Consider the following 15397-nt stretch of genomic DNA (forward strand, 5'->3'; position numbering starts at 1 on the left):
GCAATGAACAATTCTTCCCTTGCTCGGAGCTTTCTGTCCTTACTCTCTGGGACCCCCATTTTAAAGAATAAATACAATTTCGTACAAACTCTTCCCCCAAAGGGACTCGAATTTTGGAAGGATTGCTAGGTACAGGCAGCAATCATGGTCTGGGTGTAGGAGGGAAGGTGAGAAAGGACAAGCGGGAATTATGTTCTAGGCTGCAGCAGCAGTCACTGTCTATACCACAGAAGCACCAGGCCCCACGACTGATTCATCCATGCCAAAGTAACAAGGATGAAATAATCCACACTCTAGGACTGCACTGTCCATTCACGGAGCCACTAGCCACACGGGGCTATTTAAATTTAAATTAATTAACATTAAATAAAATTTAAAATTCAGTTGCCCAAACACACTAAGGTTCAGTAATCACAGGAGGCTAGTGGCCACCTTATTGGACAGTGCAGATCTGCGACATTTCCATCATCACAGGAGGTTGTATTGGACAAAGCTAAGTCTAATCTAGAAGCCAGCTTGGGAATCACCTAGAAGATTCTTTAAAATGCAGACTCTCAGGCACCACATCAGACCTATGGACCCAGAATCTGCATTTTAATAAGAGCCCCAGGTGATCCTTCCGCACATTAAAGTTTGGGAAGCACTAGTCTGGAGTCACAAGACCACCTTGGCTTTTGCTTGGAGAACGTTCTCCTATTCAGAATGCCCCGCCTGGCAGAAATGATGCAGAGAACAGGACAGAGATACACTAAGATCTATAGGCAACCACCTGGCCTCAGAAATACCTGATAAAGCCCTATTGGGGCATAGAAGAGCTCTTCCCCCTGCTGGCTCTTGACAAAAGAGCTGAGGTCCACAGAAATCACCACACTAGATGAGTTACTGGTGATGCCTTTTGACACAGGTATGCCTCTCTAGGGTGGCTGTAAAACAGGAAATGATTTGGTCACTCTCAGTAGCAAGGTCAAGTACTAAAGGGAATGCATTTTATAGAGGAGGAAGCTGAGTGCCAAGGTCAGACAGTTAACAGAGAGTCAGGATTTGAATCCTGATCTTTCCGACCTGCTACGTGCATCACTCTAAGACAGCACCATCCCATCCTCCATGCCCTCTATGGCGTCTGTACCACCATGGAGGTGTAGGTTCAGAGGGAAGGCTCTGAGGTCAGACTGCCCAGACTTAAGTTCTGGCTGTGGCACTTAATTAGATGTGTGGCCTGGGGTTAGTGTCATTTTCTTAAAGAACATCTAACCAGGTTGTCTCTGTTTAATACCCTCAGTGCCTCCCAACACCTAGAAAACATCTTCAAAGCATAGGAATCTTGTTTTCAAGGAGAATCTTATCTGGAACCCTCATGTAGAAATGAGGTAGATCAAAGCAGAGCTGCTTTGGTGGAACAGGAAACAGTAAGTGTCTGAATCCCCGGGGATGTTTGGAGATGAGTTACTAATAAATCGCAGTCACCTGCTCTTAGCATGTTGAAGCCTCCCTGACTTGGTACCAGCCAAGCTTCCCAGCCCTGAGCATCACACATCTCGTTATATCCCGTGTGACTTCACTTTTTTTCACCACTTGCAAACTCACTCTTTTCAAATGTCCCCTCCTCTCCAAAGTCTTCCAGATGCTGAGACCTTAAGTCCCTCTATCTGCAGGGCTTCCGTCTCACCGTGGAAACACCTCTCTGACACTTGCCTCCCTCTGGAGGCATCTCATTTGTGGGATATCCCCATGCCTTGTATGATGCTTGGCTTGTAGTTAATGGTCAAGTCCTTGTCAAACAAATGAACATTACTGTATTAGTCATCAATTGATTAAAGGAGTTAATGTGGTTTTGAAAATAACTAAATCCAGCCGGGCATGATGGTTCATGCCTGTAATCCCTGCACTTTGGGAGGCTGAGGCAGGTGGATCACCTGAGGTCAGGAGTTCGAGACCAGCCTGACCAACGTGGTGAAACCCCATTTCTACTAAAAAAAAAATACAAAAACTTAGCCGGGCGTGGTTAGAGGCACTTTGTAATACCAGCTACTTGGGAGGCTGAGGCAGGAGAATCACTTGAACTCGGGAGGCAGAGGTTGGAGTGAGAGCCGAGATTGTGCTGTTGCACTCCAGCCTGGGCAACAAGAGTGAAACTCCATCTCAAAAAAAAAAACAAAACAAAAAATAAAATAACTAAATCCTCCCCAGGAGACAGCTTTAATATCTGAACAGCATCTACAGTTCTCAACCACAGAGTAACAGAGCAAGTGGAACTTTAGAGACTGTCGATCATTTGTAAGTATTTAGAAACTGAGTCTTGGGGAGGTAAAATGACATTCTCAGATTCAGCAAGCACGTGGGAGGCCTAGAACCAGAACTCAGGCCTGGAGACTCTTCATGAAGTATTCACTTTATAAATTAGCCTCTTGCTCTTATAAGCTCCTAGATGAAGCACCTTCCACAAATCTCCAGCAGTGACCAGGAAAGGGGACATCTGGGTCATATGTGGCCTCACCTTGTTCTGGGGAAGAATGATGATATCGTCAAAATTGATTTGCCACCAGATGTCTTTGTTTTGCCTCTGCAGTTTTCCCCTCTGCGTCCTTAAAATCAGACCTATGATGGCAGCCCCCAAGACAGGAATCAGGATCATCATTGTGAGAACCACAGCAGTCACGCCTGGAGGGTAGAGGCATATTACCCAGGCCTTGCCTATGAGCAGTAGCATGTACATCCCTGCCCAGCTGGGCCCTGCCAAGCAGGCTCCTCAAAGGCTGTCCTCCAGAAGGTCTGGGTTAGGACACATGAAGTCTACTCTGACTTGTCTCTTCCAGGAATTTTTCCCCGACTATCACCCTAGTTCCCATTGGAACTGCATTCACCTCCCACTTTGCATAGAAAGTTCCACTGCAGAGAAATAATAATGATGACTTCTAACTCCACCACCAGTGTTTACTGAACATTTACTGTGTGTTCTCCTTAGGGTGGTTCTCCAGGCATGATCCATCTAATTCCAGGGCTGGGCTCCTAACCACTGGGGCACACTCCCCTGCCCAGACTCTCTCAACCTCCCTAGAGGTGAAGTTCCTGAGACTCAAATCTCAGGAGCCAGGTTCCCTTAGAGCAGTAATTCTCCGCAGGAGAGGAAGGTCATTTTGCTTCCTAGGGGATATCTGGCCATGTCTGGAGACATTTCTCATTGTTCCAACTAGAGGGCTGCTACAGGTATCTGTGGGTAGAGGCCAGGGATGCTGCTAAACATAATGTACAGGAATGTGTGACTTGAAATGCCAGGCTCACCATACACAAAAATTATCTGGCCCAAAATGTCAACAGTGCTGCCTGCCATAGAGACACCCTACTATAGAAAGTCTTTCCCTGCTACCTTCTCCAAGCAGCCATACTTACCCATCAAAGCAGGCTCAGTTTCAAAGAGCTCATTATAAAATCCACAGCCAGGTCTGTCTTCAGGAAGGGAGCCAGGGGTCCAGGCCATATTGGAGAAATTCCTTGTAGTCTTTAAAAAAAAATAAAGGTCAGTGTCAGCTCAATTTATTCTATTTGACTCTACCTCATGTACAGCAGGGACAACGGAAAAATGCATGTTATTTGCAAAACTCAGGCCCTGGTCTCTCAATTCAAACTTCTGTCCAGTTTGCCCAACTCTCCTAGGCTCTTCAAATCCAGCCTTCAGGTAATTTCATTCAAGGAAGGCAATATCTTTTTGCCGTTGAAATAGCTTCCTCAATCTTTTGACTTAAACCACGTCACTTTAGGTTTAAAAGATGACATGCCAAGTCAATGTTGATGGGACTTTCGCCTGTGTTTGATGTAGAGAAATCTTGTTATATAGCAGCTTGAGATCTCGGAAGCACAGCTTCACTTGAAGCACAGCTCCTTCACACCCCAAACTAGTACATAGGCTCTGACAAAGGACATATTGCTGATTTTGTCTCACAGGGGACAGGACACAAAATTACCACTGATAAAGCACCTAATAAGCGCCCAGCACTGCCGGTGGTGTTGACTTCCTATGTCTAATCCTAATTAACCCTTCAGAGGGGGCACCATCATCTATCTGTTCCCAACAAGCAAAGCTTGGAGGCACAAACTCCTTGAGTCTTCCTGCCAGGGCCAGGAAGAGGCACAGCTGGTACACAAACCCAGGCCTATCGGGCCCCAAGTGCCGTGTTCTTTCCAGCATGCCACACTGCCTTTCTGTGTGCATATCCGTGGGCATCCTGAATGGGGGTCTTGAGCCCGAGGTTTGCACGGGAAAGGCCAGAGCTCCTGCGACAACCTGGGCCACTGCTTTCAGTGTGCATTGCGTTCATGGAGCCAAAGCCAGTGGGGTTTGGGGGCTCTGCTCCCTAATTCGGTCTCCTAGAGGAGGCCTTCCTTCTGGAATGGTCCAAAAGCCCTGCGGCACTGGCCCATGGAAAGGATGCTACCATGTGGCAGAAATGAACAGAGGAAACAGAGACAAATACTCCAGTTCTGCCAAGGCTAGTCCTATAGCCCATAAAGGAACAGAAGCCAGTTTGGAGGGGTGAGGAGGGCCCTTTGGTCATGAGTCCCTGAAAGGGGTCCACGGGCCCCAGAACCAAAGTAGGATGACTCAGGCTCTCAAAGGGCCTCACTGCTCTTCACACCCTCCCCTCATCCCAGCATGAAGAATTCCTAAAACCACAGGAAAGAGGAATTAATTGATCTGGCAGAGAGGATTAAATTGAGAGCAGAAAGAAGGATCCCCCCCCCTTGTGACCTCTCCCTTTTTTAAGCAAATGCTTTAGGGTCTGAAAGGAAAGAAGAGAGAGAAGTTGGTGAATATTTCCACTTGCAAAAGGTATCAATAGGGTAAACGAGACCTGCTTCTATGAAATAGAAAAATATAAAATAGAAAGTATAAAAATAGGGACCATTTGGCCGGGCACAGCGGCTCACGCCTATGATCCCAGCACTTTGAGACACTGAGGTGGGAGGATCCCGTAAGCCCAGGAGTTTAAGACCAACCTGGGTGACAGAGCAAGACCCCGTCTCAAAAAGAAAAAAACAGAACCTACTATTTAATGAGCACCTACTCTGTGCCAGGTGCATGTCATATTCTCATTATGCCTATGTTACAGGATAGCAAAGAACATGAGCCCTGGAGAAGGCAGGCTTGATTTTTGAATCCTGGCTCCACCATCTAATAACTTTGTGACCTTAGACAAAGTACATAACCTCTGTAACCTCGGTTTACTCACCTGAATAATACAGATAGAAACAGTACCTGCCTCATGGGCTGTGTGAGGATTCAATTAGGTAATACTCAGAAGCTCTTAGCACTTGGGCTAGTGTAAGGTAAGCCCTCCCTAAATGTCAGTTATTATTGTTTCTGTATGTGGTAGCAGGTGTTATCCCTATCTTACAGGTGACAAAACTAGAACAAGAAAGATCAAAGCAGTTGGTCAGCTGAGTGTGATTTGAAAGCAGTTCACTCCCCAGCAGGGAGTGAACTCATCCCCACCAGGAAAGCAAGAATGAGACTACAACCCATCTTTAGAAGTCTGTGGCGCCAAGGCCCCCATCACAGAGGCTGCAGATGGGAAGTGACCCCGGGAGACGGCTCTCACATTTCTGAATTTTATTCTTGATGGACTCAGTTTCAATGCAACTGAGGGGGAGAATTCCCAAAAGGGGATAAGGTGCCCAGCGGCCTCCTCTCCTGGTCTGGGCAGGCTCCGGCCGGAAGGATGAGTGAACTGGGGGAACTGGGAGGTCTTAATCTCAACTACCCTTACAGAAGGAAGACTGGAATCCCCACAAGAAAGATGAATTCTGGAGTTCAGTGCGAGGCAGGCCCTGAAAGACGCCTTTAATTACATGCCCAAGATCTCAAAGCCCCCACCGACCGGAGCCGCAGGTCTGAGTTTAGAACACCCCCCAGCAGTAAGCCAGCTACCCTGCACCGTGGTCAGACTGGAACTCTTCAGAGCGCTGACCAGCTGCCGCCCGTCCTGGAAGTCGCCTCCAGACTTTACCATCTGCTTCAAGGCCTCAGCATAGAGCAGGACGGCGTCGTGAAGGTAGGCAGAGTAAAGGCTCACCTTCAATAAGACAAGCAAAGCAGGGTCTCAAGAGGTTCATGGCCTCTTGAGTCACCGTCCAGCGGTGTTAGGAGGAATCTCTCTTCGTCCGCCTGACAGTGGCACACAGCAATTTCTTCCCCCATTCCACACAGCAGAGGGCCCAGCACACGCCTGCGCCTGCGCGTGCGCCTGCGCTGTGAAACCCAGACGTCGCGGTCTTCTTCATTTTCCTTCTGAATGCCGCGTTCCCCAATCAGATCTCCTGATCCTTCAGGGACGCTCTTCAGGCCTCAGGTGGGAGGGAGCATGGTTTCAGGGGAAGAGGGTACATGTTGGAACTAGACCAGCTCAGCTCCCTACTGGCTATGGGTAAGTTCCATAACCTCTCTGAATCTCAGCTCACTGCTTTATAAAATGGGGATAGGCCAGGTGCGGTGGCTCACGCCTGTAATCCCAGCACTTTGGGAGGCCAAAGCGGGCGGATCACGAGGTCAGGAGTTTGAGACCAGCGAAACTCCTGACATAGTGAAACCCCATCTTTACTAAAAATACAAAAATTAGCCGGGCATGGTGGTGAGTGCCTGTAATCCCAGCTACTCAGGAGGCTGAGGCAGGAGAATCACTTGAACCCGGGAGGTGGAGGTTGCTGTGAGCCAAGATTGCACCACTGCACTCCAGCCTAGGTGACAGAGTGAGACTTTATCTCAAAAAAAAAAAAAAAAAAAAAAAAGGATAAAACCGCTGTTGGGTTGAATGTGACAATAGTTAAATGAGGCATAATAGGTAAACTATCCATTGCAGTCCCTGACCCTTAGTAGGTCTTCAGGACATGATGTCTTCTATTGATCAGTCAAGGAAAATACAATACAAGTGCCTACTAAGTGCCAGACACTGTTCTCCCAACGGTACCAGGTACAACGCTGACACTTAGTAGATTGTTCCTCAAATATTCTTTAATTGGTTATCTTGTCTTATATGTTGGGATCCACGATCAGCCCCCTCATTTCGAATCAAACTCCTTGTCATCAGTGGCCTGTGGTCACCTTAGGGCTTCAGCTTGGGCCCATACTGGAAGTAGCTCTAGCTCTGTACAAAGGTCTGTCTTCAAAAAATTCTCTGTGGGAGCCAGACACTGTGCCTTCTCATCACACACATACTGGGATTACCACAGGCGGACCCTCTCCCTCCTGACCATCTTCTCCCTGTTCCAGCCCATCTGCTGGCCCTGACCTGTCCTAGCTCCACATCTCTGACCACTCCATCCTGGGTCTAGGTCCTGGCATCCTTCTGGGGAAGGAAATTGTTATGGTCTGAGTAGCCATTAATAGCCATGCCTGTAGTGGCTCACGCCTGTAATTCTAGCACTTTGGGAGGCCAGGGTGGAAGGATTGCTTGAGCCCAGGAGTTCAAGAACTGCCTCGGCAACATAGAGAAATCACATCTGTACAAAAAAAAATTTTTTTTTAATTATCAAGGCGTGATGGCATGTGTCTGTATTTCCAGCTACTTGAGAGGCTGAAGTGGGAGGATTGCTGGAGCCCAGGAAGTCGAGGATGTAGTGAGCATGATTGCACCACTGCACTCTAGCCTGGGTGACACAGCAAGACCTTCCCTCAAAAAAGGAAGATACCTGCTTTGCTAGTTCCATGGACAATGTTACTAAATACACAACACCACAGCCTGGGAGGTAGATGCCATCATCAATCCCGTTTCACAGATGAAGAGACCAAGGTGTAGGGAGGTTAAGCAATTCGCTACAAGGTCCAACAGTTAGCAAATAGCAGCAGTAGGATGGGGGCATAGGCCTCTGCTCCAAAGGCGTTTCACCCAGTAACCTCTGAAGTATAAATTCACAGGAGAGCATCAAACTGCTGTTTATTTTGGGCGTGGAAGATGGGGAAGTGCATGTGTGTGTGCACCTGCATGTGTGTAAGGGAGGTGGGGAGAGATGAGGAGAAATAAGAGGGAGAAATGCAAAAGCCAAACACAAATGTCATCAAAGAAGGGGAGGAGGGAGCCTGAGCTGGAAGACCCGGCATCAGACCTGCTCCTCCGAGGAGATGGTGCTGCGGAAAGGCGGCCTCCTCAGCGTTTGGTAGACTTGTTTCCAAAAGCCTTCGTCTCCACGGCCTTCTCCGTAGGAGCTGAGGGCAGTGAGAGAAGCACTGACCCATACATCTTTGGGAGGTACATCATTTTCTGATTTGTCAGTACTTCCTTCCAAAAATGGTCCTAAAAAGTAATGAAATAAATGTTCGTGTTTGGTAGGAAATGCCTTGGCAAGGGAACTGCGTGTAACGCAATGTTTAATTTGAACCACTACATTCTAATCCTTGGAAACACAGTGATTCCAGAAGGCCTGCAATACAAGGTCCATGTTCTCTAGCTGGCATATAAGCAGTGGAAGGAAAGCCACAAATAAAAAAGTAAAAATGTACTTGGTGCATACAGCAGCTATATTACAAAAACTTAAAAAGCTTGGGACTATAGATTCTTGCTTTTTTTTTTTTACTTGTGGCATAGGTGTTTTGTTATCATCATTATAATCTATATTATTACCATTATGAATAGTATATACCCAGTCGTTATATATATGTGTGTGTATATATACACATATATATTTTGACATCTCACAAAATATATGTACACATACATATATATATATGATGATATCATACCATAATATTCTGCAGCTTGATTTTTTTCCACCTAAACCTATACTGGGAATACTTTTATAAAATAGATTTATGCTATTCTTTCATGAAGCGGCATGAATTCAATTGCATGGACATTGGTGTATTCTTAGTTCTATTTTCTGCCACTACACACCAGTTGGAACTGGATCATCAAGGTGTGGGAGAAGGCAACAGGGGAGTTGAAAAGTTTCCCTGCCAATACTAAATGTGGTCCATCCTCTCCTCTCCTCATCTGCCTGAAGGCAGAGATGAGGAGGAAAGTAAAGAGAAAGGGAAGTGGTCACAATGGAAATCTAAGGTAAGCGAGTATTCTGGAAAGTCTGGCATGCCTTTAGAATTCCAGCTCACCACCCAAAGAAATCTGAGATGATTTTGTGCATCTGAAAGACTTCATGATAAAGAAGGAAAAATCTGGGACGTTACTATATATCTCCCTTTATTTTCTTCTGTCCTATTTCAGCTTCTTGTGATCATAGTTTTAAAAAGCTTGTTTTAGAAAAATAAAACTACTAGAAAAATAATGCAGTGTGTCCATAGGAAAAGGCAAGTGGCTTTTGTAGATGCCTGTTGTATAAGATGCTTACAAGCACAGACACAATAGCCCTGTGAGGCAGATACTACTTGCATTATTTCCATGCATCAGTGCACTTGATGAGAGGTGGAAAAGGAGCCCAGACCACCTGGGTTTGAATGCCAGCTCTCCCTCATACTAGTTGGATGGCCTTGGGCAAGTTTTGGCACCTCTCTGAACCTCAGTTTCCTCTTCTGTAAAATGAGGATGATAAAAGTATCTACCCCATAGGGTGCTTGTAAGCTGAAATAAGCTTTAATGTATTAAACACTCACAGTGAGGCCCAGCACTCCATAAACCCTCCCGAAGGCAGAGTTGTATAGGGTGAGCTCAGAGTCTGAAAGGCTCAGTCTGGAATACTAGCTATGCCACTTGGGAGCTCTGAGATCTTAGGTAAGGTACCTTAATTATTTAAGCCTTGGTTTTTCTACCTGTATATTGGAATGCTCATCATATCTACTTTCCAAGGCTGTTGGAAACACCAAGTACAAAAGGTACAGGTACATAAATAATGCATTTAATAACTGCCTCGCAAACCCATTGAGAATATTAAGTGCAATCATGTGCGTAAACCATGTAACTCAGTCCTCATAGTAAGCAATTGTGTTTTTAGCCATTCTCATCATTACCAAAAGAATCAAACCACCTAAGAATTGCCTCATTGCATCAATATGTTGGTCTTTCCAGCCCTTAGTTAGAGCTTCAGCAGGGACACAGGGAGGTAGCTGTGGAAGAAAAAGAAGTGAGAGCCACTTGTGTCTAAGAGTCCCTTGGGAAGGTCTTAGCTACCCGGTAGAAATGACAGTTCTTCCTCAACCGCTGTTGTCTGATACGGCGTACAGAGGACCAGGCCCTCAAGCCAGCCGACCTAGTTCAAGACCTGGTTCAGCCTTTCACTAGCGGTGCAGAAGAACTCTGGGTAAGTTCTTCCAGCTCCGTCTTAGTCTCCTAATTTTAAGATGAGGACGCAAGAGTGCCTACGTCATAGGGTTGTAGTGAGTGCTCAGTGAGCTGATGCATCCGGGTCATAGTGAGTACTCCATACTTGCTACCTCTTACTACCGGAGCCATTGAGTGGTCGACGGGACCCACCTCCAACTGCTGCAAAATGATGAAAATGAATTCTCCAGTGTTGAGTCCCAGGTTCTCTGCAGCCAGCAGAATAATATTTGCATCCTCTGAGCTGCAGATTAAGATGATAACTATAAGAATGAAAATCAGAGTCAGCCAGTTGCACGTGCTCGTGTATGTGTGCGCTCTCATACACGCTCTCACTCTCTCTAAGTCTAGCCTAAAGCCACTGTAAAAGAGACATGAACTTTTTCTTTCCTTGGGCATGTTTTAGGAAACGGGAATGCCTAAACTAGTCCCTGAGGTTTTACTTCTTTAACCAAGCCTGCAGTGTACAAACTAGCAGCTATAGCACTGAAGTCTTTACTGCAGCCTCCTCACAATGTACAAGTCAAAAAAGTTTGAGATCACTTCTGTGCTCTAGGTTTTTTCTTCTTTTTGGCTCAAAAATCAGAACAGCAGACCTGGCTTGTGACTTGTCAGCCACACCTCAATTAAGAGGAGTTCACAAAGGACCTAGAATCAAGGGCATTTGGACTTTCTGAGCTGGGCTGGCTGGAGGGAGGAGTAGGCCGTGGTACTTTTCTGCCATTTAATCATATCACTGTTCATTTTCAGAATATACAAATGAAGTAGTGGGTTTTATTTTTTTATTTATTTATTTTTGAGACAGAGTCTCGCTCTACTGGCCAGGTTAGATGGAGTACAGTGGCATGATCTTGGCTCACTGCAACCTCTGCCTCCTGGGTTCAAGCAATTCTCATGTCTCAGCCTCCAGGATAGCTGGGATTACAGGCGTGCACCACCACACCTGGCTAATTTTTGTATTTTTAGTAGAGACAGCATTTCACCATGTCAACCAGGCTGGTCTCCAACTCCTGGCCTCGAGTGATCTGCCCGCCTCAGCCTCCCAAAGTGCTGGGATTACAGGCATGAGCCACCACACCCGGCCAGTTTATTTTTTAAATGAAGTAAATTATAGTCGATTTATCTGAGCTCCAATGTTGTGTCAGGCACTGTGCTGGGCACAGATATAGCAGCGAACGAGCCATCAGACAGACAGCATACAAGTGAACAGATTAAAGAGATCACTGAAGATTCTAATTAGTGAGGTTGGAAATGGATGCTGTGATGCTAATGGGTGGGGAGGGGAAGCAACTTCACATCGTGTCATTAGAGAAGGCCTCCCTGAGGAGGTAGACTCTGGACCCAGTCAGCAATGATGCAAGGATGAGAGGAAGCTACCCTCAAGAAGGTGCTGGGTAGGCTGGAGTGTGACTCAGACCACATAAGAATTGCCTCATTGGATCAGTATGTTGGTCTTTCAAGCCCTTTATTAGAGCTTCAACAGGGACACAGGGAGGTGGCTGTGGAAGAAAAAGAGGTGAGAGCCACTTGTATCTGAGAGTCCCACATTAGCATCACTGGGTGGAGTGGGTGCAGGTGACACCCTAGGCCAAGGGAGTAAAAAACCCTAAAGTCTCAAGGCTGGAGAGAGTTTAGTTTATCTGAGGAACAGAAAGGAGTCAGTTACTAATTCATGCTAGAAAGTTGAGCCTTATAGATATCACCACAAAAATAATTGCTGTCGTATGTTGACCAACTACTTGTCCAGACATGGTGCTGAGCACTTTAGAGGTGTAACCTTATTTAATCCTCCCCTTTCTATGACATAGGTAGGATGATTGTCTCCATTTTATAGATAAGATACTTGAGACAGAGAGATTAAGGTACTTACCCAAGGAGGACACAGTTTAAAAGTGTCAGAGACTGGATTCAAACCTAGGTCTGTCAGTCTGCAGAGCCCCTACTGTAAACAAATAGTGAACTCCAGGACCCAGCCCACCTGGAAGATGCTTCTAGAACTTACTCTGTGTTTCATAACACTGTAGCATGTGGGGTTTTACTTTAGACCAAAAAAAAAAAAAAAAAAAAACCAAAAGCAACCCACAATTTTTTGTTAGTGATGTCAAGCAATAAAGGAAATTGCTTTTATATATTATTAATTTTGTACCTTGTTTCCATCTGTTTTTACACTCAGAGAAAAATGAAGAGTTTTTTTTTTTTTTTTTTCCAAATAACCTGCTTGTCTCATTTTTCTCTCCAAATAAAAGCAACAGAAGACTTTTCTACTTACCCCTGGCAATTGATGATATCCTCCAAAGATGCTCTTGAAGAAGGACTAAACTATTTTTGGTGTATCTCATGCTGGCAGTGATGATAAAATGGGAATTGAGTTCGTTCTGTACAACTCTCCACAATTCATCCACTCCATCCCAGGAGGAAGCCCCAGCGTAGCCTCCAAACATCCCAATGTGTTTCCAGCCCAGGTACTGGAGACTTTTCTGGAGCACGTCACCAATGTCCTGCTTGGGTGGCACAAGTTTCACACAGGTGTCACACAGCTTTTTGGTTTGTCCAACAAAGTCAAACATGGAGATGTTCCACTCAGAGGCCAGCAAACCGATAGCCTTGAAAATAACACAAAGGATGTCTTTGCATAATTGAGTTTATGTACACGCAAACCCCAGTGTAAGACATCTGCATAAACCTCAGATTCTGTGAGTCTATGGGTCATACCGGGCTGTTGCTTTTGTAATGTTGATGACAAAGTCAGTCTCAGAGAACAAAGATAACAAAAGCAAGCATTAATTGAGCACTTACTATGTGCTGAGCACTCTAAGAGCTTACATATATCATTTCAACTTTCACAACATTTCTAGGTGTTACTATTACCCCCTTTTTAAGATACAACAGGAAGACACAGAGATGTAAGTTACATAGCTAGCAAATAGTGGAGCAGGGTTGGAATTCATGTAATATGGTTCCAAGGCCCACACTCATAGTTACTCATCCTCTCTTTCTTTCTTAATTTCTCCCTTATTCATTTTTCATTCATTTTAATTAGGGGCCTATCACATACAAAAACTTTGGAGACCTTGCTCTTGAAGGAGCTCATGGTTTATTACAAGAACCAGGGTATATAAAAAATAGCTTTAAAGTGAAATATATTCTTTAAGATGTATAGATAATAGATTTATAGGCATTTAGAGAAGTAAACAATTACTTTTGATTGGGGAACTAGGGATATGGAGGGCAGAGATAAAGGGATAAAGAAAGGCTCCATGACATTTGATATTAACTCTTAGACAGGTAGCCTTTGAACAGATAGAAATGTGTCAGATGGGGAATTCCAGGAAAGACTGGCTCAAATTTAAATGTAAACTTAGTTCTGCAGCTCCAACTAGTGATAGTTCTACAATATTGTTGAGAGCAAGACCTGTGCTGGTCCTTCCTGTTCACCTTTTGCATCAACACTTTTCAGGTGACATGACACCCAAGGACACCAACAAAACTCATCCCAACAACCAAACAAATACAGGTCATTCATTTCCCTCATTTTCTTACTGTAGGTAAGGTAGTTTGCCATACTTGATTCTTTCTCATTTACTTGCATTTTCACTGATTAATTTATTATATGCACCAAAGAAAAGCCTACTCAAACAATTGATAATTTTCTATTTAAAACCACGCATTTGTTTCTTCTTAATTTCCTAAGCCTTATAGCTTGGGAACATGAGAGTAAACAATAAGAGTCTATATGCAACAGCATCAAGTTCAAACAATCAACAAGAGGAGGAAGAGGGTAGGTGAATGAACAATTATTGATCTGAAAGGCTTTCTGGCCAGATATGGTGGCTCACGCCTGTAATCCCAGCACTTTAGGAGACCGAGATTGGTGGATCACCTGAGTCAGGAGTTTGAGACCAGCCTGGCCAACATGCTGAAACCCTAGCTCTATTAAAAATACAAAAATTAGCTGAGTATGGTGGGGCACTCCTGTAATCCCAGCTACTAGGGAGGCTGAGGTGGGAGAATCATTTAAACTTGGGAGGCAGAGGCTGCAGTCAGCCGAGATCATGCCACTGCACTGCAGCCTGGACAACAGAGCAATACTCCATCTCAAAAAAAAAGAAGGAAAGAAAGCAGAAAAGAAAGAAAGAAGAAAGAAAGAAAGAAAGAGAGAAAAAGACTTTCTAAAGAGAATGTTAACTCTTCTAATTATATAGTCTAATTGCATCTCAAAAATGGTATTCAAGATCTACACGGTTATTATTATAATAATGTGACCCTTGCCAGGAGATTATTCAAATCTGTACCATCATCTTGAAGGCCACCCCTTCCAATGGAAACTCAAAGTTTCCAGAGGCTATATATATTCTACCTCAGTTGCTTCTGGGCATGCTGGTCCAAACAGGGCAGAAATCTGTTCTTTCTGGACCTGGTTGTTGAAAATAGCAAGAGACTCCTTGGTGCTGCAGGCTGAGTTGGTGTAAGTGAACTCCCAGCTGAAATTTCCAAGGTCCACTAGCTCTGAGTTGACCTTGTCCAAGGCAATCTGGAGGCCTGCACCCAACCTTTGCATGCTGAATGGATGGGAGATGTTCCAGGGGGCCTGGAAGCCTACAGTGAGTTTAGCAGCCTCAAGGCAAGTCACCAGCACACTGGCAAAGAGCATCAGAACTGGTGTTGGGTGGTACCCTGGCATTCAATCCCTGAACAGAGCTCAGACTCAACTGGGGCCTCAAGACCTGTTTTGAGAGCCATGGATGGCATCTAACACCTGTATCACTGCAGAGCTGTGAGAGGCTCAGCCTCCTGATTACTCCTGCCAGGAACTTATATGACAGTGTAGAGTTCCCTGAGGATCACAGCTTGCTTTCTATTCAGTGCCATTAGTTAACCAAAACTCTCCCTTTTCAGAGTCTGTCTTAATACCATCTAGAAGCAGCAACCTTGCAGAAGGAGGCCGAAGCAGCTAGTCAGTAGGATCCTGGTGATTGATCCAGTGATATGCCTGACAAACTTCATGTTCCTGGGCAAGTCACATGATCCCTCTGTCCCTCTCCACCAGTAAAATAAGAACCATGGAAACTACTCAAATGGAGTCAGATGGCCCGGGCTGGAATTCTGACTCCACCACACATTAGTTGAGTGACGTAGGACAT

The 15397-nt window shown here is 45.1% G+C and overlaps 1 protein-coding gene across 1 annotated transcript in view; it reads right to left on the reverse strand.

The window, feature by feature from the left end:
* LOC102136166 (guanylate cyclase 2G-like) overlaps positions 1-14996 on the reverse strand; it is a 42439-nt gene extending 27443 nt beyond the window's left edge. The window contains 11 exon segments of the mRNA XM_065520032.1: positions 786-914; positions 2336-2344; positions 2495-2658; positions 3388-3496; positions 5874-6068; positions 8095-8190; positions 8193-8282; positions 10410-10519; positions 12526-12859; positions 14614-14927; positions 14930-14996. Coding sequence (XP_065376104.1) covers positions 786-914; positions 2336-2344; positions 2495-2658; positions 3388-3496; positions 5874-6068; positions 8095-8190; positions 8193-8282; positions 10410-10519; positions 12526-12859; positions 14614-14927; positions 14930-14996 — 1617 coding nt within the window.
* Between the last annotated feature and the right edge of the window lie 401 nt (positions 14997-15397).

The sequence above is a fragment of the Macaca fascicularis genome, chromosome 9, assembly GCF_037993035.2.
Source record: "Macaca fascicularis isolate 582-1 chromosome 9, T2T-MFA8v1.1".
Classification (NCBI taxonomy): Eukaryota; Metazoa; Chordata; class Mammalia; order Primates; family Cercopithecidae; genus Macaca; species Macaca fascicularis.